This window comes from Cheilinus undulatus, linkage group 1 (genome assembly GCF_018320785.1).
Source record: "Cheilinus undulatus linkage group 1, ASM1832078v1, whole genome shotgun sequence".
NCBI lineage: Eukaryota > Metazoa > Chordata > Actinopteri > Labriformes > Labridae > Cheilinus > Cheilinus undulatus.
The window spans coordinates 4,065,405-4,089,431 of NC_054865.1; the positions used below are offsets into that span (position 1 = coordinate 4,065,405).

At 39.7% G+C, this 24,027-nt stretch overlaps 1 protein-coding gene and 1 non-coding gene across 2 annotated transcripts; both read left to right on the forward strand.

The window, feature by feature from the left end:
* The first annotated feature begins 2,080 nt into the window (after positions 1 to 2,080).
* On the forward strand, positions 2,081 to 4,569 carry plekhf1 (pleckstrin homology domain containing, family F (with FYVE domain) member 1). The gene is made up of 2 exons (XM_041811451.1): positions 2,081 to 2,458; positions 3,082 to 4,569. The coding sequence occupies exons 1-2, from the start codon at positions 2,203 to 2,205 to the stop codon at positions 3,693 to 3,695; spliced, it is 870 nt and encodes a 289-aa protein (XP_041667385.1). The 5' UTR covers positions 2,081 to 2,202; the 3' UTR covers positions 3,696 to 4,569.
* Positions 4,570 to 10,245: 5,676 nt separating this feature from the next.
* Positions 10,246 to 10,317, forward strand: trnap-ugg. Its single transcript has one exon. It is a non-coding gene; the product is annotated as a tRNA-Pro (tRNA).
* The last annotated feature ends 13,710 nt before the right edge of the window (positions 10,318 to 24,027 follow it).

The window sequence follows — 24,027 nt, forward strand, 5'->3', positions numbered from 1 at the left end:
AAATATCTGCAGAAAATATGAATGTGCCAAAATTCTTCACCTTACAAGACAAAAGAATACGATTTGGAATTAAAGCAGAAGCAGAAATGTTTCATATCTGCAAAAATGAGCTGGGAAATATCAGCATGTCCCATTGGGGGGCTGGAGCCTATCCCAGCTGTCATTGGGTGAGAGGCAAGGCACACCCTGGACTGGTCACCAGTCAATCTCATGGCTGACATTTAGAGACAAACAACGAACCAGGCACTCTCACTCTCACAGAGCATTTAGAGCAGAGGTGTCAAACTCAAGGCCCGGGGGGCAAATCCAGCCCATAGGATCCCGCAGGTCTGAGGTCTGCAGATATTCTCCAGTATAGAAATGTAAATTTAACCTTGAAGATTTAAAAAAATCCTTTGTTAAGTCATAAAAATTTTAAAAAGTAAGGAGTAAAAATGATGAGATAGAAAGTAAGGAATGGGGGAGAGAAATTAACCCTAACCCTTTGCATCTCAAAATTCTGACTTAAACTTTACATTTTGACTTTTTATCTCATATTGTGAACTTTTGGATTCCAATTTTAAATTTCAAGTCATATTTTGAAATTTCAAGATCAGGATTTCAAACTTAATCTCATATTTTGACCTTTAAACTCATGATTTTTACTTTCTAGCTCGTATATTTGCCTTTTGGAAAACATTATTGTAACCTTTAATTTTGTGTTCTGACCTTTTGAACTAACATTTAAAATTTTATTCTCAGATTTGGAGCCTCTAAACTTATCATTTTGACTATTTCTTGATCTCAAAATCATTTATCATCAGTTTTTCCCCCCCTGTGAAAATAAGGTTGACAGTTCATGGTTAAATGTTGACTTTGTTGGGCCCTCAGGTTAGACCTAAATTCAGATTTCAGCCCCTGCTGTGACTGAGTTCGACACCCTTGATTTGGAATCACTAGTTAACCTAACAAGTATGTTTTTGGTGGGTGGTGGGAGGAAACCAGAGTACCTGAAGAGAACTAACACATGCACTGGGGGAACATGCAAACTCCACACAGAAAGGTCCTGACTGGGAACTGAACCAGGAACCTTCTTGCTGTGAGACAACAGCGCTAACCCCTGCGCTGCCATACAGCTCACAGCAAAATCCAATAATGTGCATCCTAAGTATGAATCTATGACACACAAGCAAAGTCACAGCGGCAGGGACAGCTTCTTTAAGCAAGCGAAAACCTAGAGTAGAATGCCCCATCAGAGGGTAGCATTCTGATAGCATATGTAAACTCCTTGTTGCAATTTCCTATCTTAACCAAATCCTAAAACCACCTTTGCTGGGCAGGAAGTGGCCTGCTGCTTGCTGAGCTGCAGGTCATACAGATCCATATGAGGGATGATATAACCTGTCATGTTACTTAACCTAAAATTTCCACAGGCAAATCCGATCAGTGCCATGGCCATGCTCTGGCCAGCAGTGTTTGCCCTTTCTGAATCAGAGTAGAGGCAGTGAAATACAAACAGCATGTTAGCTTGCCTGTCTGAGGTTGATTTCATTCTCATTTGAGCCATATTTTGACCTCTTCCATGTGATTTGGCTCAGCTGTTTTCTCCTGAAACAGTTTGATTGCTGTGTTCACATGTGTCTGAAAGAAAGAACGCCCACCGACCACTGATGATCCAGGTGTGAAAGCACCCTTACAGTCACATAACCAAACAGTTTCTCAGATGTTCTGGTTGCACAGGTGTGATATAAAATCTTATAAATAGATGGTCAGCATCAGAAGTTACAGTGAAATTCTTTTATTATGATGTTGGTCATGACCTAATTCATTCACATCTAGAAACAGCTGCTGCTGCAGATTCCAGTAAATGTAGAATATTTCCTCTATAGCCTGCCTATTGCACTGGAAGAGTTAGTCAATGGAAGAAACTTCAGTTCTAAATTTGATGCTAATCTGTAAATGCTGACATTTCCTCCTTACACTTTTGTTACACCACCATGCTCTCAGAATTAGGGCCCGCCTCTTTTGTCTTACTAGCTTGTTTATCTAAAAGGAGAACTGGGTTTGGAAAGCCCCATTGTGTCATCCAGAGTCTTTAAGTCCTCCTGCTCTGATTCTTGTCTCACCAGAATCGAGACAAACACTTGACAGCACCTCACACCTACGGAGGCGTGGAGCACAAAGACTGCAGCACTGAAAACACAGCTCTCCTGACTGGGAAACATGGGCACCATGGTAGAGCGGCTGTCCTTCACTAAGGAGAACCAGGAGCGGATCCAAGCTGTAGAGAGCTCATTTGGGCCGCTGGGGAGACCTCTGTCCCAGCCAGGGCGGGTTCTGATCGGGGAGGGTCGGCTGATGAAGCAGAGCCGCAAGGGTCCTCAGCCTAAAGCCTTCTTCCTCTTCAATGATGTGCTGGTGTACGGCAGCATCATCGTGAACGGACGCTGGCACAAGAAACAGCAGATCATGCCTCTGGGTGAGCAGCTCATCTTTTACATCACTGTTTAAGCTTTGATATTCAAAAGAATCCAAAGGGTTAAAGCTTTGTGGGGAAAAAAATAGTTAAGAAAAAACAGCTTCTTACTGCAGGTGGTGCCTGTAGACAGGTCTGGATTCTCTTAGAGCCACAGGCTTGACGGCTTCATTGTTGGCATGACTTTATAACTGCTCTACATGCACTACTTAAAACGCTCCAGTGTCATTCAGATTTAGCTCTCTAAGCTGTTCAGGACAGAATCCACAGGGAAAAACATGAATTCAAAAATTATATAAAAATATGTTCCCCTGATTTAACAATAGGCCCATTAAAAATTAAAATGGGAATATTAAAATCTCTCAAGAAAAAAAAATCATCATATATGCAGAAACATGGACAAAATGATCATAAAATAAACAAGAAAACTCAGAGAGAAAAGTGCAGAGTGATACCAGAGGGTTAAAAGAAAAACAGAGTGACAGAGCGGTCCATCATCTCCAGTGGAGGATCGTCTGCTTCCTTCCAGACGTTTTGCTGAGTCATTGCATCTTTTGTCTCATATGCTTGTCGACCGTATTGTATTACCCAGCCTTGTATTAACAAACAGCATGTCTTTGTTTCAGAGGACATCCAGCTGGAGGACCTGGAGGACAGTCCCAGTATGAGGAACCAATGGTTAATCCGCACACCACGCAAGTCCTTCTACGTGTCCGCCTCATCACAGGAGGAGAAACGAGCCTGGATCGACCACATGGAGGAATGCAGGTCCAGACTGCTGCAGAGCAGCGGCCGAACACCCGGGTCAGCCTTTGCTGTGACCTGGATTCCCGACCAGGCCTCTGCCATCTGCATGCGCTGCTCGCACAAGTTCTCCCTAACCCATCGCCGCCACCACTGCAGGAGATGTGGCTTTGTGGTCTGTGGCGCATGCTCCAGGAAGCGGGCTGTGATCCAACACATTCACCCCACCAAGTGCCTGAGGGTCTGCACCATGTGTCACTCTAATCTTCTGAGGCCTGAGGAAGAGAATCAAGACGTGTGTCGCTTGAGGGGAGACAGCACGGGGAAGACGGAATCAGACGAAGATGAGGTGGATGGGTCCAGTGAGGAAGAGGAGGCAGAGGAGCAGTCAGATGACCATGATCCCAGCAAGTGGATGGACTCCCAGATGGACTCCTGGTCCCCCTATATTTACCTCAAACCAGAGCATGCCCGGCCCTACTCATGCAACAATTAATCATGTGTGTATAATCAGACATGCAGAGGTTAAACAACATATGAGCTAAGCGTGTTCCTAAAAGACCAAAACAGCAGGTGTGAAAGGGTGACTGGAGTTACAGCACCAGGACTGGGGCAGGGAAGGGCTGGAGCTCACCTCTGCCTCTCTTCCTGCATTCACACCTGAGCACACCTGAGAGCAGCTGAGGCCGCCCTTTGTCTCTCCATGTGGGAGGCTCCATGTTGTTTGAAAAACATGTTTGATAACACGATTTTAATGTTGTTGTTTTTGTTTCACAAAATATGTCTTTAAATTATAGTGTTAAATTAAAAACAGCTTAAATAATATTTATGTCAGGTTTTGGTGTTTAAACATATTTTGTTCAACTTTAGTTTTTGGTCTGTTTGACTATTCTTTTTAAGGTTGTGTGTACTTTGAAATGTAAATGATGTGTAAATGATGTGTAAATATGAACTGTAAAAAGTCTTCATCTGTAAATTAATGTTTAGTTTGTTTAAGTTAGTACAGACACCACCAGAGGAGCCGGACTAATGTTAGTTGATTCTGCTGTAATTGTCAGAATGGCCCTTTAGTTTTACATTTTCTGCTGGTCTTGTTGCTGTGTTGGGAGAGGTTGTCTGAGTGCAGGCATTTTTTATTACTACTTTGAGCCATCTATATATTATATTTGCTGTGAGAAAATTCAAGTTATGATCCTGATAGGACCTCATTCATTTGTAGAGGTGGCCTGTTTTTAATCTGCCTGTACATATTTCTCTTCTCTGACCTCTCAGTGCAGACTGGCTCCGTTTTGAATGTTTGACAATTTGCTTCATGATTTAACCCATGTACTATTTACATAAACTTCTGTTTGAAAACCACTATTTCACTAAGCGCTATTAAAGATGTCTACATTTTTACTTTGAGTCTCCTGCTCTGATTCGTTCCAGGGTTTTTGTGTTGAAGAGTCTCACTGTGTCACACATGCTGAAGGGGCTAATTCAGAATTTTTAACCTGACTTTGAGATTTTCTCTACAGTGACTGACTGATAAAACTTTCTGCTGTAGAAGCAAGCGAAGGTTGTTTCGCCATGAAGCAAAAGTGGAATTTACCTGGGGGGTTACACCCTTAGGGGCCTCAGGGCAAAGGCCTACAGTCAGCTGGATGCCAGACTTCTCTGGGGTGCTGGCATGAGGCCTGCAAGCTTTGACTTCACCTGGAATCAAATGTTTAGAGTAAATCTGCTGCCAGACTCTCCACCCTTTCTCACCACCTAACTATTCACCAGGTATGTCCTGGCACAGATCACAACATGAGGAGAGCCAGAATGCAGAAGCATTCATGTCTTTGTGAAAAAACACAGCTCAGTCCCGTCTGTAAAAACAGTATCAGTCAAAAGGTAAGAAGTTAGACCCTGAAGTAACTTCTCCAAAAATGCTGATTGTTAATAATACACTGCCTGGCCAAAAAAAAAAGTTGCCTGGATTGAACTAAGCAAACAAGTACAAGCCTCCTATTGGATAATTACTGCATGGGCGATTATCTTTCAAGCAACAAGTTATCTAACCCCAGCTGATGCAATGAGTAACTTCTCATTTCTTAAACAACTATGTTGAAAGACACATCCTGTGGTTGTGGAAAAGATGTTAGTCTGTTTAAGAAGAGTCAAATCATTGGCATGCAAAAAAGGCTTCAGTTTGCTAGGGAGCATAAAGATTGGACTCTGGAGGAATGGAAGAAGGTCATGTGGTCTGATGAGTCCAGATTCACCCTGTTCCAGAGTGATGGGCGCATCAGGGTAAGAAGAGAGGCAGATGAAGTGATGCACCCATCATGCCTAGTGCCTACTGTACAAGCCTGTGGGGGCAGTGCTATGATCTGGGGTTGCTGCAGTTGGTCAGGTCTAGGTTCAGCAACATTATGTGCCCAAAGAACGAGGTCAGCTGACTTCCTGAATATACTGAATGACCAGGTAATTCCATCAATGGATTTTTTCTTCCCTAATGGCACGGGCATATTCCAAGATGACAATGCTAGGCTTCATCAGGCTCAAAATGTGAAAGAGTGGTTCAGGGAGCATGAGACATCATTTTCACACATGGGTTGCCACCACAGGGTCCAGACCTTAACCCCATTGAGAATCTTTGGGATGTGCTGGAGAAGGCTTTGTGCAGTGGTCAGACTCTCCCATAATCAATGTTAAAATTAATGCAACACTGGATGGAAATGTTGTGACATTGCAGAAGCTTATCAAAACAATGCCACAGCGAATGAGTGCTGTAATCAAAGCTAAAGGCAGTCCAATGAAATATTAGAGTGTGTGACCTTCTTTTGGTGGCGACTTTGTTTTTGGCTAGGCAGTGTACGTCTGTGTGTCTTCACCATAATCAAAGAGGACGCCGCAACGTTATGATCACATTCAGCATGCTTTTATGTGATCAGACAGCTGAAGATGAGAAATAGAGAAACAGGAGCAGTACACGGATACAGACAGAGATTAGAGCAGGGGTGTCAAACTCAAGGCCCGAGGGCTGAATCTGGCCTGTGGAACAGTTATACCAGGCCCATAAGACCAGATCAGATTTTTGTTATAACTGGACCACAGGTATGAGGTCTGCAGATTTCCTCCAGTACAAAAATATGATCTTAACCTGGAGGATTTAAATGTCCTTGGTAAGTCAAAAAAATTAAAAACTAGAGAATAAATAATTAGATCAATGGTCAGGAATGTGAGAAAAGAAATTAATTTGTTATTTTTTTCATATTTTCAATTTTGCATCTCACAATTACAATTTTTAATTAAACTCACGATTTTGACATTTATCCTACATTTTGACCTTGAAAACTAATGATTTTTTTTTTTAAGATTTCTTGTTGGCCTTTTTGCCTTTATTTGATGGGACAGTGGATTGAGTTGGAAACAGGGGAGAGAGTGGGGAGAGACATGCAGGAAATAGTGCCACAGGCCGGATTGAAACACGGGTTGCCTGCATATATGGCATGCGCCTTAACCACTCAACTACCAGCGCCGAGAACTCATGATTTTGACATTTTTCTTACATTTTGACCTTGAAAACTCATGATTTTGACATTTATCCTGTATTTTGATCTTGAAAACTCATGATTTTGACATCTATCCTACATTTTCACCTACAAAACTCAAGTTTTTGACATTTATCCTACATTTTGATCAGAAAACACATGATTTTGAAATTTATCCTACATTTTGACCTAGAAAACTCAAGATTTTGACATTTATCCTGTATTTTGATCTTGAAAACACATCATTTTGACATTTATCCTACATTTTGACCTTGAAAACTCATGATTTTGACATTTATCTTACATTTTGACCTAGAAAACTCATGATTTTGACATTTGGATGGAGATGTGGTGACTTTGGAGTTGTTTGGTGTTTCTCAAGAACTGATGCGTGATGCTTTTAACATGCATGTGCCAATTTTTACAGAACATTTGGCTCTGTTGTGTATTTTTATAGCTTTGAATTTCTGTAGAGAGATGCCTCAGATTTTTATGTTCACTAGCTTTGGTTGATCTCAGCAGGATGGAGAAGGGCTTTATAAGTCAGAGAACTGTGTGTATACTCTGTTCATTGTTGCTTTTTTAAAGGCTGTTGCTGTGGAACTGTTTCTGGAGCACTTGTGGTCAGCCCGAGTAAATCTGTCTATATTTATTTCATCTGTTTTCAGTCACTGTCAATGTGTACAAAAACATCTGAACAAAACATCTGCCTCTAGTTCTGTTATTTAGATATACAATGACTGTTAAAGCAGATTAAATTAAAGAAAAGACTGGTTTATGATGACTGGAGTTAAAGATGGAGTGTTTCCATCTGTCTAGAATCAATCAATCAATCAATCATTCAATCAATCAATAAATCAATCAATCAATTGTTGTATAGCACCAATTCTTAACTGAAGTCATCTTGAGACACAAAGGAGGAAGGTCTAGACCAGGGGTGTCAACTCAATCACAGCAGGGGCTGGCTTCTGGATCCAGGTCTAACCTGAGGGCCTAACAGGGTCACCTTTTAAACCATAAACTGTCAACCTCTTTTCACCAGCAAAAAAATATGAAAAAAACAAAACAAAACAAAACAAAAAACTTAATGCTGATGATAAAGGATTTTGACATTTAAAAAGTTAAAAAGATCAGTTTAAAGGCTCACAATCTGGGAAAAGTGAATTTATTAGTTCAAAAAGTTTAAAATATGAAATTGAAATTATTATTATTTTTTTAATGAAAATATATTAGAAAGAAAGTCAAAATTTTAAAAGGTCAAAATATGAAATAAAATTTGTAATCATGAAATTAAAAGTCAAAATATGATTGTCTAAAAGGTCAAACTATGGGATGATGAAGTCAAAGCTTTGAGTTTAAGATATGAGATAAAATTCAAAATAATTGGTTAAAAAGGTCAAAATATGAATTAAAAAAATCAGAATTATGAATCTTAAAGCTCAAAATATATCATGAGAAGTCAAAATTATGAGTTGAAATGCTCAAAGTATAAAATATAAAGTCAAAGTCTAAGTTTGAATCCTGATTGTGAGATGCAAAACTGAAAATGTGAAATTAAAACAAAACAAAATTATCTATTTTCCCACATTCCTGACTTCTTATCTAAATATTTTTATTCCTTACTTTTTCAGATTTTATGACTTAAGGATGTCTTAAATCATCAAGGATACATTTACATTTTTAGACTTGAGGAAATCCGCAGACCTCAGACTGATGTGCCAGTTATAACAGAAATATGAGATCATCTTGCGGGCCGGATTTTACTGTTCCAGGGGCCAGTTTTGGCCCCCGGGCCTTGAGTTTGACACCCCTGGGCTAGACCGTACTCTCTGTTGTGGCCTATTATAATAGACCAGTGTTATTCAATAAAGACTATACCTTAATATAATAAAGACCAGCATTAATTCATCATTGATAAATATCGCAGTGAAGTATTTTTACCATTGAATTTTAACAAAACTGTTCTAGTTATGATAACAGAAGTAAGATTTATGTTAAAAGATGAAGCAATGATCATTGTTATGCTAGCATTAGCAAAAATAATAAATCAAATATATAAAGGGGATAACAGCAGTGTAGTTTGAACTGTTTTAATTCACTTAAAATGTAGGATGATTATAGTAGTTATAATGATAATGATGATGCTGCAGGTCGACCGTCCCACAGATCCAGATGAATCTATGCAGCACAGAGCCAGCAGTCTATGCCTATAGCAGCATGATTTATACTTCCTTATGTGAGGTTCAAGCTTGAATTTCTCTCACCTGTAAACTAGTTCAGGAAAGGTCGCTGGAGGAAATACCCCAGTGGGCTCCCGTAAAATTTTCTTTGAACCAGCAATCTCAGTCAGGTCACTGGTTGACGGTTTATCATTTGATACCATACACAGAGGGATAGGCAGGAAAAACAGATTTATTTCTTTATTGGTCTCCTTTACTGAACAATTTTGGTTAACCCATTTGAATTTGTGATGATTGTATGCCTGGGAGTCCACTAAAGTGATGGATTCCTGCCTTTCCTTTGTAGACGGCTGATACTCTTCAGCAGTTTCTCAAAGCTAGGGAAGATCCTGGAACATCCATTTTTGAAGGATACTACATCAGGGGTCGGGAACTTGGCCTGGGGCCAAATTTTTTTCTGACCAACTCAATGGCGGGCCAAAATTTCATCTTCATCAGGCAAAACCTGTCTTTCCTACAAAAAAAAATACTTATTTTCTCATCTATTATGTGACTATCATCTATTATGTGACTGAAAAAAAGAGATTTGTTGTAATTTTGGTGTCCTTCAAAAGCAGTTTTTTGTGGCTTGTTGGTCTAGGGAAATGATTCTCACTTTGGGTATGAGAGGTCCCGAGTTCAAATCCCGGACGAGCCCTCAGTTCCTCCATCTTTCTGTACAGAGTGCTCTTTGCAAGGTCCTTGCTGATTGAAGCATTTTAGACCTTCTTGACAATGAATCCATGGGACCAGTCACAGCAGTTGCCTGTATGAACTTTCCTTCAATGTAATCCAACAATAATGTTACTGAGAAAAAAGAAATTTGTTGTAATTTTGGTGTCCTTACAAAAGGTATTTTGTGGCTCATTGGTCTAGGGGTATGAGTCTCACTAAGAGTGTGAGAGGTCCCGCGTTCAAATCCCAGACGAGCTCTAGCTTCCACTGTCTTTCTGTACGGGGTGGTCTTTGCAAGGTCCTTGCTGATTGGTCCTAGTATGGACATCCCTCCTCAAGCTCCTGCCAGGTGTCTAGAAACTCCCAACGCTGGCATTTCCTTGAACAGCACTTCATGAAGCTTTTGTCAATTCTCAACTTCTCGACGGGTTCAAATCCATGAAAATGCTATTTTTGAAAGCCTTCACTTGATAACTGAATTGAAACATTTTAGACCTTCTTGACAACGCATCCATGGGACCAGTCACAGCAGTTGCCTCTAAGAACCTTCTCTCAATGTAGTCCAACAATTATGTGACTGAAAAAAAGAGATTTGTTGTAATTTTGGCATCCTTGAAAAATGTTATTTTGTGGCTCGTTGGTCTAGGGGTATGATTCTCGCTTTGGGTGCGAGAGGTCCCGGGTTCAAATCCCGGACGAGCCCTCAGTTCCTCCATCTTTCTGTACCAGTTGGTCTTTGCAAGGTCCTTGCTGATTGGGCCCAGCATGAACATCCCTCCTCAAGCTCCTGCCAAATGTGGCATTTCCTTGAACAGCACTTCTTTAAGGTTGTGTGTCCTTTCTCAGCCTCTTTAAGGTTCAAGACTCTGACATATGCCATTTCCAAAGCCTTAAATTGATAACCAAATTGAAGCATTTTAGACCTTCTTGACAATGCATCCGTGGGACCAGTCACAGCAGTTGCCTGTATGAACCATCTCTTGATGTAATCCAACAGTTATGTGACGGGAAAAAAAAACATTTGCTGTAATGTTGGTGTCCTTCCAAAATAGTGTTTTGTGGCTCGTTGGTCTAGGGGTATGATTCTCGCTTTGGGTGTGAGAGGTCCCGAGTTGAAATCCTGGATGAGCCCAACTTCCTCCATCTTTCTGTCTGGGGTAGTCTTTGCAAGGGCCAATTTTGGCCCGTGCGCTGCCAGTTGCCTACCACTGTACTACATCATCCACAGTGGTTGGAGGATTGTTTTAATAATGAGGATCCCTGAAAAAGTTTCCTTCAAACATAGAATTTCTAAGGATGCAAGAATTACCCAAAATCCTATGCTCACCATTTTCCCTCTCTTTAAGAAAGACAAAACTAAACAAAAGCAGAGTCCTCCACCTCTCATTACATTTATAAATGTAATGTGCCCTGTAAATGGGTCATCATCTTCATTTTATGGTACCAAAGTCCAGCTGGACTTGGATTATTGTATGAATTGATTATATGATGAATATGAATTATGTTATATGATTACGGTCCATTATGAATATGATTTTATTTTATATTTAATATAGTTTTATGATGATTTGATAGCATATAATTGGCGCTGGATACATTTTTATTTCTTTTATGTCTATGGGCCTTCCACTGACATAATCACGTACACTTGCCTGTTCCAAATGTATGTTAAACAGCGAGGACTCTTGCCTCACCTTCTTAGGACCTGACTCAAAAGGATCCCTCCTGCGGAGAAAGGATCCTGGGCTGTGTCCGAAACCACTCACTCATTCCCTACTCCCTATCCACTCTATAGTGAGCAGCCTATAGTGGGCTACATAGTGGACTCAACTGCAAAACACAAAAATGATTTCGGACACTACTTCGGCCACGAGCAATGATGTCATCACCGTCTCACAATTCAAACGTTTAGCAACAACGGCTCGTAGATTTTGATGACATTGGCTGAGGATCGAAATTAACGGTAGAATTTCACTGAAAATTGACACTAAATGTGAGTTATTTTCCCCCCAAAAATGAAAATAATAGTAGATAAAAAGCTTGTGTCTTTAGTGGCAAAATAGTGTACATTTTTGTGTGTAATGTAACTTATTTTTGCATAAAAATGATGGTCTCATGTCTTGTAATCCTCAGAGTTACTCCATTTTAAATCCTAAACAGTTTCTTACAGATTTGGTTAAAACCAATAAACAAAAAAGTATTAAATAAAGTTTTTTTTATGTGTTCCTGTGCTCCTCTCATTCGTCCGTCATGTTTGAGAGCAGCAACCGTGATGCATGATGGTAAATATTGCTGGGTTTTTCATTACTTTTCAAAATGCATTGTGCGCTATATAGTGAATAGGGAGTGATTTCGGACACAGGGCTGGACTTTGAGAAACAGCCCGTCTCTTCCTTGCTCCCAGAGTGATCAGCCATAATTCAGTTCAATGATCTCAGAGGCATTTAAGCCCCTCCCCCTGCTGCTTTGTCTCTCTCTCTCCACTCAGCCCAGACTCATCTCACAGGCAACTTGTTTTTTGCTAATTTTTTGTAATGAATACTTGTATTTTGCCATGAACTTGTGCCTCTCCTGCCCTTGAGCCAGGTCTAGAAGATTTTGGTGAGATTTAATGAGTGATAATTTTCTAAGGTGTAGGCTTTCTGAAATGAGTTCTCTGGAAGATAAAACCTTTCTTGGTTTCGGTGACGGTTGGCTTGGCATGTGTGAGACGCCTCAGAGAAATTTCTCAAGCGATGAGCCAAGCCTTGCGGTCAATTTTTCCTGTTGGCAAAGAGAGGAGACAGAAGAGGAAGTCAAAGTTTCAGATTTAAAAAATATATGGGTTAAACAGGATGTGTGACAAGGTTGTAATAGTTTGGGATTTTTCATTAGTTTTTATTTTTATTTCGTTTTCACTCTCTGTGTTCCATTTCAATTTAGTTTTAATTAGTTTTAACTGCTGGTTTGTTAGTTTAGTTAACTTTTATTTTGCAAAACTGCGTCATTTTAGTTTAGTGTTAATTAGTTTTAGTTTTTGAAATACTAATGTGTAAACTTTAAGTTTGCTCACTAGTGTTGAGATCATTTAACACTGACCAGCACTGATCAGGGTTAGGGTTAACTTAAATTTACATGCCAGATAGACTGTTCAGTATTCATTGCAGGGTTTTATTTCACATTCATCTGGGAAAGCTCTCCTAGAAAGCGTTTGAAGGGCAGGACTTTTAGAAAAACTCTTGGAAGGTGATCAAATTCATGACGGCCCAATTGCAGTGACGAGACAAAGTGACATTGTACACACGCTACTCTTGAGCCAGTTAAGCTACCACTGCCATAGATTTTGAATTGGGACCTTTGCAGTGAATGAAATTTATGCCATACCTGTCAGGATACGTGCAAAAACATCTACTCTGCCAAGACGAGCTTTCGGTGTGACTATGATATTGTTTGAATAAGAAATACGGTCCACTTCTGGTTAAACTACCGCTTTTCTAAAGCTGCATCCAAGCTAACAGCTTCTGCAGCAGCCATTAGATACACCAGCAATCTTAATCTTAATCAAGATGATGTGATATATATGTAAATCTACAACAAGCATTAAATTAGTTTATGACGTACCGATCTTTATCAAACAGAATCACTGTGTTCAGACACATGGCGTCCACGACCGTCTTATCAAAGTGGTCACATGTCCGTCCATTTATCTTCCCTACACATCCAAATCCAGAGTGTTCAAAGTAAGCACATACAGAAACGTGATCCAGTTCTAGAAAAACTGACGCTATGCTAAAGCTACATCCAAGGTAATCAACGCATGGAGGCAGCCATTACTAACAGCTTTGAGTACAGGTAAACCCTGCCCATAACTACTGCTTCGTTCTCCTCAAATGATGCTGATTGGTCTGTACAGAGTTCGGTTCGGCACAAAAGTTGTGGATTGGGGTTTTGGAGATGGATTCGTCTGATGACAGAGATGGATTCTGGCAAACCCATCTGCTTTGCAAGGTAAATGGATACGCCCAACCCTGTTTCTCACTGGCGAATCCATTTTGCAACACTCCCATCTGAACTGTTTGGGCCCGGTTAGAAAGTGGGGGGGGGCAGTATTTTCAGGCGCAGCAAAATCATGACGAAAGCAAGCGGCAACAAGAGTCTGGTGCAATTACGACAGAAGAGCTTAGTGTGGATGCTGCTAAAGCGCCAGAACTTGACATTTCTTCGTTAAAAGAAGAACAAAGAACAGCACTGAGTTGTTTTCTTTTCAAAACGACAAAAGTCTTGTACTGACATGTCTGTAGTCGCCATGGTTCGAGTTATTCCTTGGTAGCTGCACACGCCCACCTCGGTCGCGACTACGTCATGTGTTTTGTTGCTCTGATTGGCCTGTAAAGATGAGGCAGACAGAACGTTCATCCAATCACACTCCGAGTTTTTTGTTTTACTCCTCTGCCCTTTCCCAAACGCTTAGTATTGAAGGTTTTCCAGATGGATGTGTGAAACACATCCATCTATCGTGTCAGCTTATGACTTTGCTATGTATAGTCTATTTTGCTGTATGCAGTTTAAGTGTGGTTTCATGTTATTGAGTCAGGCCCAAACTGGAGCACACCTGACTCTTAAATGAGCACAAAGTCAGCTGATAGAGGTTGTTAATGCATAACCAGGCACAGTACTGAAGGAGTAGTGAATGCAATCATACCTGAGTAGAGGATACTCCTCAGCCAGTAGAGCTGTAAATGTCTCCTCTGTCTTATAAAGACATTTTTACTGAGCAGCACAGATCCATTTCAACCTTTTGAACTTTACATTATAAATGGAAGGAGGAAGTGGGTTGTTGTTGTTGTCATATAAATGATGTAAATAACCACAGCCAGCAGCATGGACACCATTCTGTGTGAGGGCTCTCAGTCTTACTACTCATAGAGGCAGGTTAAGCGGGGTACACACATAAAGATAATCGGGCTGTTTTGGTCCCGATTTTCCCCCTTCCCGACCAAGGACAGCAAACGCCCGATTATGTAAGGTGGGGTACACACATAAGGATTTTCTAAATCTTAAGGGATTTTTTGTGTTAGAGACCCCACACATTTAGATAAAAAATCAGGCATTGAACAGTTTTGATCGTACTGTGTGGTGTGCTCCAATAATCTCAACACAGCATTGTTTTTAATGGAAAAATCACAAACTAAGAAAAAAAAAGAGAAGACTGTGGAGAAAATCCTGGAGACAGCGCGAACATGGACTTTATAGTCTACTGGGCGAGCTAGAGGTGAGTTGTTGTCATAGATATTACATACGTATATAATGTCTATGGTTGTCGTCAGTCAGCTCGCTTCTTGATTGGCTACATTCCATTCCACATCACAATTCACGGAGTCATGACTCGGGAGTCGTCGGCTTGCCCCACACACATGAAGATTTTTGGTTGTAAATATTAAACAACTTTAACATTTACTATCATCGGCTCCGACCGTTTTCTGAGCCAATTATCGGGACAAATTCACTCTTAACACACCACAGGATAATATTATAGGATAATCTTATAAGACGTAAGATAATCGGGCATTTGCTGTCCTTGGTTGGGAAGGGGGAAAATCGGGACAAAAACAGCCAGATTATCTTTATGTGTGTACCCCGCTTTAGGTCTTATAATATTATCCTATAAGATTATCCTGTGGTCTGAGATGTGTTAAGAGTGAATTTGTCCCGATAATTGGCTCCGAAAACAGTCGGGCCGACAATCATAAATGTTAAACTTGTTCGGTATTTATGACCAAAAATCTTTATGTGTGTGGGGCAAGCTGATAACTCCCAAGTCATGACTCTGTGAATTGTGACGTGGAACGGCATATAGCCAATCAATAAGCGAGCTGACTGACAACAACTCACCTCTAGCTCGCCCAGTAGACTATAAAGTCCATGTTCACACTGTCTCCAGGATTTTCTCCACAGTCTTCTCTTTTTTTTTCTTAGTCCATGATTTTTCTGTTAAAAACAGTCCCAAGAACACCATCACTCCCTCTTCTTGTATGTCCTCTTCCATGTTGCGTGCTGTGTTTTCCGGTTGTTGCTGTCGGTTGTTGCTATGTTTCTTCTTTGTCGTTTTTGTTAGATCACGTGTGATCACGTGAGATTTCTGGCTTGGAGGACGAGATTCTACATTGGTGGTGGGACAGAATCATGATATGTGTGGTGTGTGTGTTGAGATTATCGGAGCACACCACACACAGTACAATCAAAACTGTTCAACGCCCGATTTTTTATCTAAATGTGTGGGGTCTCTAACAGATAAAAAAATCTCATGATTTAGAAAATCCTTATGTGTGTACCGCGCTTTAGGGAATCAGCAGTGCAAAGTCAGGTGTGTGGCTGATTGGCCTTGATTAGGACCAGGTGTGTGTGTGGGAAGCTTACTTCTACTCTTCAGCTCCAGCTCTGTACTCATTATCTCACCACCATAGGTAGTGAGGGCATCTCTCTGCATTTCCTCATGATTTCCTTCAGTGATAGTCAACCAAAGCTCTTCTTGAGACCCTCCCCGAGTTTTCCCTGATTTAACTGTTTGCTTAAAGACTGTACTGTTGATGTTGGATTTCCTAGTCCAGTCTTTTAGTTCCCTCATAATGCCAGTATGGTGGCCTTTGTGCATTTATTTCCTGAAGAATATTTTTCAGACTCCCTGGAAAATTTTAGTTTCTTATCAGCTGCTAGGCAGCCTTGGTTTAGTTCCTCATTTTTACTCAGTTTTATTCAAAACGGGTGTTTTTGGTTTGGGATTTCTCCCATTTTGTCTTCGGCTCATCTGGGTTGTTGAGTTTGGTGTGTTTCATCTTCTTCTTGATAATAACCCATTCTCTGGGTTCAGGTCACAATAAAGCACACTAATACCACAGTCAACAAACCAGTTTCTGCTTATTTTGGCTTCACTGTGGGCAGGTGAAACCAGGAAATCAGTATCTCCATTAAGCCTCCCAGCAGATGGAAGCATGAGGGCTCTCAAATCTCCTAGTTGACAGCTGACAGTAGCTGCGGTTGCATGAGCATTTTTCACAATCAGATTAAATTCATTCGGATCAGAGATTAAAACGTCTCTGTACACATGGTCGCTGGAAGATACAATCCAATTCGAATACACATGCTCATGCAGCTCAGTCTGTTCTGAATACAAATTTTCTGATATGCGCCGTTTTGTCCCACCGGTAAAATCTACCGACAATAACGTAGAAAAAGAAATTGTTCTTCTGCACCTGTAAACAAAACGTCTGACTTACACTAGCCATCCCCAAATGACTGCCAGCGAGCCAGGTCCCATGCCAGCAGGTGTCATCTGGCCGCGAGACGTCTGGGGAAAAAGATGGTTATTTTTTAATATTAATTTTCAATATTTACATATCTGAAATACAAATTTCCACTCACTTATCATAATCTAGCTATGATTATAGCAAGGAAAGGTCATAATATGATGGAATAAATTAGTTAAATATGTTACATTGAACCCTCTTTAGAGTGGGGAGGAACATCATGAAAAGACCAGTGTTGGGCAAGTTACTGAAAAATAGTCACTAGTTACTGCTTGCAAAAGTAACTGAGTTACTGCTTTGTAAAAGTAACTCAAGCGTTACTTTTTTTAACTTCAGTCCTCATTGTAGCCAACACATCACACTGATGTGATGTGCCACAACAACGATATAACTTTATTTTCATATAATATTGTAGCAGCCATTATCATTATGTTGTAAAGTGGTGAAGCAATAGAACACAGTAGAAATGTTTCTCAACTTTGACACTGTTAAAGCATTTGCACATTGTTTAAAAAGTCTAAAATAGCTGTACTCTATTGACAGTGTACAGATTAAATCCCAGCTGCTCTCTAAATTTTTTTTCTGCATCACGGTCCTCTCTCATCTTGTGTTTTTTCTTTCTCATTATTTTTCTGAAGACAGCGGACTCTACAGCTTACAGTCATGAACGAAAGTATTGGCACCCCTGGAATATTTCCAGAAAATACACCATTTCTCCCAGAAATTGTTGCAATTACAAATGTTTTTGGTATACACGTGTTTATTGCCTTTATGTGCATTGGAACAACACAAAAAATCTGAAGAAAAAAGACAAAATTGACATAATTTTACACAAAACTAAAAAAAATGGGATGGACAAAATTGTTGGCACCCTAAACTTAATATTTGGTTGCACACCCTTGGAAAAAAATAACTGAAACCAATCGCTTCCTGTAACCATCAACAAGCTTCTTACACCTCTCAACTGGAATTCTGGACCACTCTTCTTTTGCAAACTGCTCCAGGTCTCTCAGATTTGAAGGGTGCCTTCTTGCAACAGCAGTTTTGAGATTTCTCCATAGGTGTTCAATGGTATTTAGATCCAGACTAGTCGCCAGCGAGCTGCGCATTTGCAGCTACCGAGGAATAACGTGAACTATGGCAACTGTAGACATGTCAGTACATGACTTTTGTTGTTTTTGAAAAGAAAACTCAGTGCTTTTCTTTGTCTTTTAACAAAGAAATGTCATCAAGTCCTGATAAAACCGGTGCTTTAGCAGCATTCACACTAATGTCTTCCACAATAATTGCACTGGCTTCTTGTTGCTGCTTGCTAACATCACGACTCAACCGTGCCTGAAAGTACTGCACCTCGTCGCTGATTGGTCCTGTCACTTTCTAACTGGGCCCAAACGATTCAGGCGGGAGCTTTGGAAGATGGATTCACCAGTGAGAAACATGGAAACGGGCGTATCTATCTGCTTTGCAAGGTTAGATCCACACCAGACTCTTCATCAAATTACTGAGGAAAAACTAAATCAACCAAGAGACGTCAACCTCGCTGCAGACCTCGACAAAACCTCTATGCTGGGGCGTTCAGCCGCAGACCTCTACGCTGGGGCATGCAGCAGCAGACTTGGGGCATGCAGCGTGTTAGCTATTGTTAGCATGACTGGATCGCTGACTCTTACTAGACCTTAGCATAGCCCCCATATGCTGGGGTGTGCAGCAGCAGACCCTAACCCCGATGCTGGGGTGGGCAGCAGTGGACCCCGACCCATACGCTGGGGCGTGCAGTAGCAGACCCCGACCCCTACGCTGGGGTCTACGCTATTAAAACCTGAGTGCTTAGGTTTAGGCATTAAAACCAGAGTGGTTAGATTTAGGCATTAAAACCCCAGTGCTTAGGTTTAGGCATTACAACCCGAGTGCTAGGGTTTAGGCATTAAAACCCGAGTGCTTGGGTTTAGGCATTACAACCCGAGTGCTTGGGTTTAGGCATTAAAACCCGAGTGCTTGGGTTTAGGCATTAAAACCCGAGTGCTTGGGTTTAGGCATTACAACCCGAGTGCTTGGGTTTAGGCATTAAAACCCGAGTGCTTGGGTTTAGGCATTAAAACCCGAGTGCTTGGGTTTAGGCATTAAAACCCGAGTACTTGGGTTTAGGCATTAAAACCCGAGTGCTTGGGTTTAGGCATTAAAACCCGAGTACTTGGGTTTAGGCATTAAAACCCGAGTACTTAGGTTTAGGCATTAAAACCCGAGTACTTGGGTTTAGGCATTAAAACCCGAGTGGTTAGATTTAGGCATTAAAACCCGAGTGGTTAGATTTAGGGTAAGCCAGTGGGCAAGGGGCTAGAGCAGAAAATTTGGCTCAGGTAATATACGTCATCGCCCCAGCGTAGAGGTCCACGGGCTTGAGCAATATACGTCACGCCCCAGCGTAGAGGTTCACGGGCTTGAGCAATATACGTCATGCCCCAGCGTAGAGGTCCACGGGCTTGGGCAATATACGTCATGCCCCAGCGTAGAGGTTCACGGGCTTGGGCAATATACGTCATGCCCCAGCGTAGAGGTTCACGGGCTTGAGCAATATACGTCACGCCCCAGTGTAGAGGTCCACGGCTTTGGTAATGTACGTTACGCCCCAGCGTACAGGTCCGCCCAAGCGTACAGGTCTGCAGCTGAACGCCCCAGTGTAGAGGTTTGCTTGAGGTCTGCAGCCAGATACGTCTCAAATTAACATGAGCAAGCTGGACAGAAGTAAGAAAAAACACTGAAAAGACAGAAACCCTGAGTTGGATAAGACTCATAGATGGAAGATTTTCTGCCTTTGTTGGATAGGAAGAGATTCAGACAGAGAAGCGTGTCATATTGGTGCAAACAATCATGAAAATAACAGGGTCACATCTTTATTATTTTTCCAGCTTTATTTTCACTAAGGGATGATCATCTTGGTGCAGCAGTTGATGGCCCCTTCCCTGATCTTGTGAAGGTTCCTGATCCTCTTTTTCCTTCCTTTTCTTGGAGGTATTTCCGGTCCACAGTCAGGGTACAAGGATTGGGCCTCATCGCAGCGCTCCATAGTCCCTTTCTGAAAAATCCAGGGGTGACATAAGATGTTTTTGATTGTAATCCGCTGCTCCACATTAGGGTGTAGCATATTGGAATAGTATAATGGTATGGAATGTATAATAGAATGGAATGGTAGAATGGAATGGAATGTGTAATGGAATGAAATGGTAGAATGGAATGGTAGAATGGAATGGAATGGTATAATGGAATGGAATGTATGATAGAATGGAATGGTAGAATGGAATGGAATGTATAATGGAATGAAATGGTAGAATGGAATGGAATGGTAGAATGGAATGGAGTGTATGATAGAATGAAATGGTAGAATGGAATAGAATGTGTAATGGAATGGAATGGTATAATGGAATGGAATAGTATAATGGAATGGAATGTACAATTGAATGAAATGGTAGAATGGAATGGAATGGTATAATGGAATGGAATGTATAACAGAACGAAATGGTAGAATGGAATGGAATGGTAGAATGAGATGGAATGTATAATGGAATGAAATGGTAGAATGGAATGGAATGTATAATGGAATGAAGTGGTAGAATGGAATGGAATGTATAATGGAATGAAATGGTAGAATGGAATTGAATAGTATAATGGAATGGAATGTACAATTGAATGAAATGGTAGAATTGAATGGAATGGTAGAATGGAATGGAATGTATAATGGAATGAAATGGTAGAATGGAATGGAATGGTAGAATGGAATGAAATGGTAGAATGGAATGAAATGGTATAATGGAATGGAATAGTATAATGGGATGGAATGTACAATTGAATGAAATGGTAGAATGGAATGGAATGGTATAATGGAATGGAATGTATAACAGAACGAAATGGTAGAATGGAATGGAATGGTAGAATGAGATGGAATGTATAATGGAATGAAATGGTAGAATGGAATGGAATGTATAATGGAATGAAGTGGTAGAATGGAATGGAATGTATAATGGAATGAAATGGTAGAATGGAATTGAATAGTATAATGGAATGGAATGTACAATTGAATGAAATGGTAGAATTGAATGAAATGGTAGAATGGAATGGAATGTATAATGGAATGAAATGGTAGAATGGAATGGAATGGTAGAATGGAATGAAATGGTAGAATGGAATGGAATGGTATAATGGAATGGAATGTATAATAGAATGTAATGGTAGAATGGAATGGAATGTATAATAAAATGTATAATGGAATGAATGGTAGAATGAAATGGTAGAATGGAATGGAATGGTAGAATGAGATGGAATGTTTAATGGAATGAAATGGTAGAATGGAATGGAATGTATAATGGAATGAAGTGGTAGAATGGAATGGAATGTATAATGGAATGAAATGGTAGAATGGAATGGAATGTATAATGGAATGAAGTGGTAGAATGGAATGGAATGTATAATGGAATGAAATGGTAGAATGGAATGGAGTGTATGATGGAATGAAATGGTAGAATGGAATAGAATGTGTAATGGAATGAAGTGGTAGAATGGAATGGAATGAAGTGGTAGAATGGAATGGAATGTATGATGGAATGGAATGTACAATTGAATGAAATGGTAGAATGGAATAGAATGTGTAATGGAATGGAATGGTATAATGGAATGGAATAGTATAATGGAATGGAATGTACAATTGAATGAAATGGTAGAATGGAATGGAATGGTATAATGGAATGGGATGTATAACAGAACGAAATGGTAGAATGGAATGGAATGGTAGAATGAGATGGAATGTATAATGGAATGAAATGGTAGAATGGAATGGAATGTATAATGGAATGAAGTGGTAGAATGGAATGGAATGTATAATGGAATGAAATGGTAGAATGGAATTGAATAGTATAATGGAATGGAATGTACAATTGAATGAAATGGTAGAATGGAATGGAATGGTAGAATGGAATGGAATGTATAATGGAATGAAATGGTAGAATGGAATGGAATGGTAGAATGGAATGGAATGGTAGAATGGAATGAAATGGTAGAATGGAATGGAATGGTATAATGGAATGGAATGTATAATAGAATGTAATGGTAGAATGGAATGGAATGTATAATAAAATGTATAATGGAATGAATGGTAGAATGAAATGGTAGAATGGAATGGAATGGTAGAATGAGATGGAATGTTTAATGGAATGAAATGGTATAATGGAATGGAATGTATAATGGAATGAAGTGGTAGAATGGAATGGAATGTATAATGGAATGAAATGGTAGAATGGAATGGAATGTATAATGGAATGAAGTGGTAGAATGGAATGGAATGTATAATGGAATGAAGTGGTAGAATGGAATGGAATGTATAATGGAATGAAGTGGTAGAATGGAATGGAATGTATGATGGAATGCAATGTACAATTGAATGAAATGGTAGAATGGAATGGAATGGTATAATGGAATGGAATGTATAACAGAACGAAATGGTAGAATGGAATGGAATGGTAGAATGAGATGGAATGTATAATGGAATGAAATGGTAGAATGGAATGGAATGTATAATGGAATGAAGTGGTAGAATGGAATAGAATGTGGAATGGAATGGAATGGTATAATGGAATGGAATAGTATAATGGAATGGAATGTACAATTGAATGAAATGGTAGAATGGAATGGAATGGTATAATGGAATGGGATGTATAACAGAACGAAATGGTAGAATGGAATGGAATGGTAGAATGAGATGGAATGTATAATGGAATGAAATGGTAGAATGGAATGGAATGTATAATGGAATGAAGTGGTAGAATGGAATGGAATGTATAATGGAATGAAATGGTAGAATGGAATGGAATGTATAATAGAATGTAACGGTAGAATGGAATGGAATGTATAATAAAATGTATAATGGAATGAATGGCAGAATGAAATGGTAGAATGGAATGGAATGGTAGAATGAGATGGAATGTTTAATGGAATGAAATGGTAGAATGGAATGGAATGTATAATGGAATGAAGTGGTAGAATGGAATGGAATGTATAATGGAATGAAATGGTAGAATGGAATGGAATGTATAATGGAATGAATGGTAGAATGGAATGGAATGTATAATGGAATGATGAAATGGTAGAATGGAATGGAGTGATAGAATGAAATGGTTGAATGGAATGGAATAATAGAAAGGAATAGTAGAATGGAATGGAATGATATAATGGAATGGAATGGTATGATGGAATGGATGTATGAATGGAATGAAATGGTAGAATGGAATAGAATGTGTAATGGAATGGAATGGTATAATGGAATGGAATAGTATAATGGAATGGAATGTACAATTGAATGAAATGGTAGAATGGAATGGAATGGTAGAATGGAATGGAATGTATAATGGAATGAAATGGTAGAATGGAATGGAATGGTATAATGGAATGGAATGTATAATAGAATGTAATGGTAGAATGGAATGAAATGTATAATAAAATGTTTAATGGAATGAATGGTAGAATGAAATGGTAGAATGGAATGGAGTGTAAATAGAATGAAATGGTATAATGGAATGGAATGGAATGTATAATGGAATGAAATGGTAGAATGGAATGGAATGGTATAATGGAATGTATAATGGAATGAAATGGTAGAATGGAATGGAATGTATAATGGAATGTAATGGTAGAATGGAATGGAATGTATAATGAATGTAATGGTAGAATGGAATGAAATGGTAGAAAGAAATGGTAGAATTGAATGGAATGTAAAGTTTAGTGGAATGGAATGGTATAATGGAATGTATAATGGAATGAAATGGTAGAATGGAATGGAATGGTAGAATGGAATGGAATGTATAATGGAATGGAATAGTATAATGGAATGGAATGGTAGAATGGAATGGAATGTATAATGGAATGGTAGAATGGAATGGAATGTATAATGAATGTAATGGTAGAATGGAATGAAATGGTAGAAAGAAATGGTAGAATTGAATGGAATGTAAAGTTTAGTGGAATGGAATGGTATAATGGAATGGAATGGTAGAATAAAATGGAATGGTAGAATGGAGTGGAATGGAATGTTAGAATGGAACTGGCTCCTGTGGCACGGCCTAAGCTTTTGTCCTTAATGGAATTTT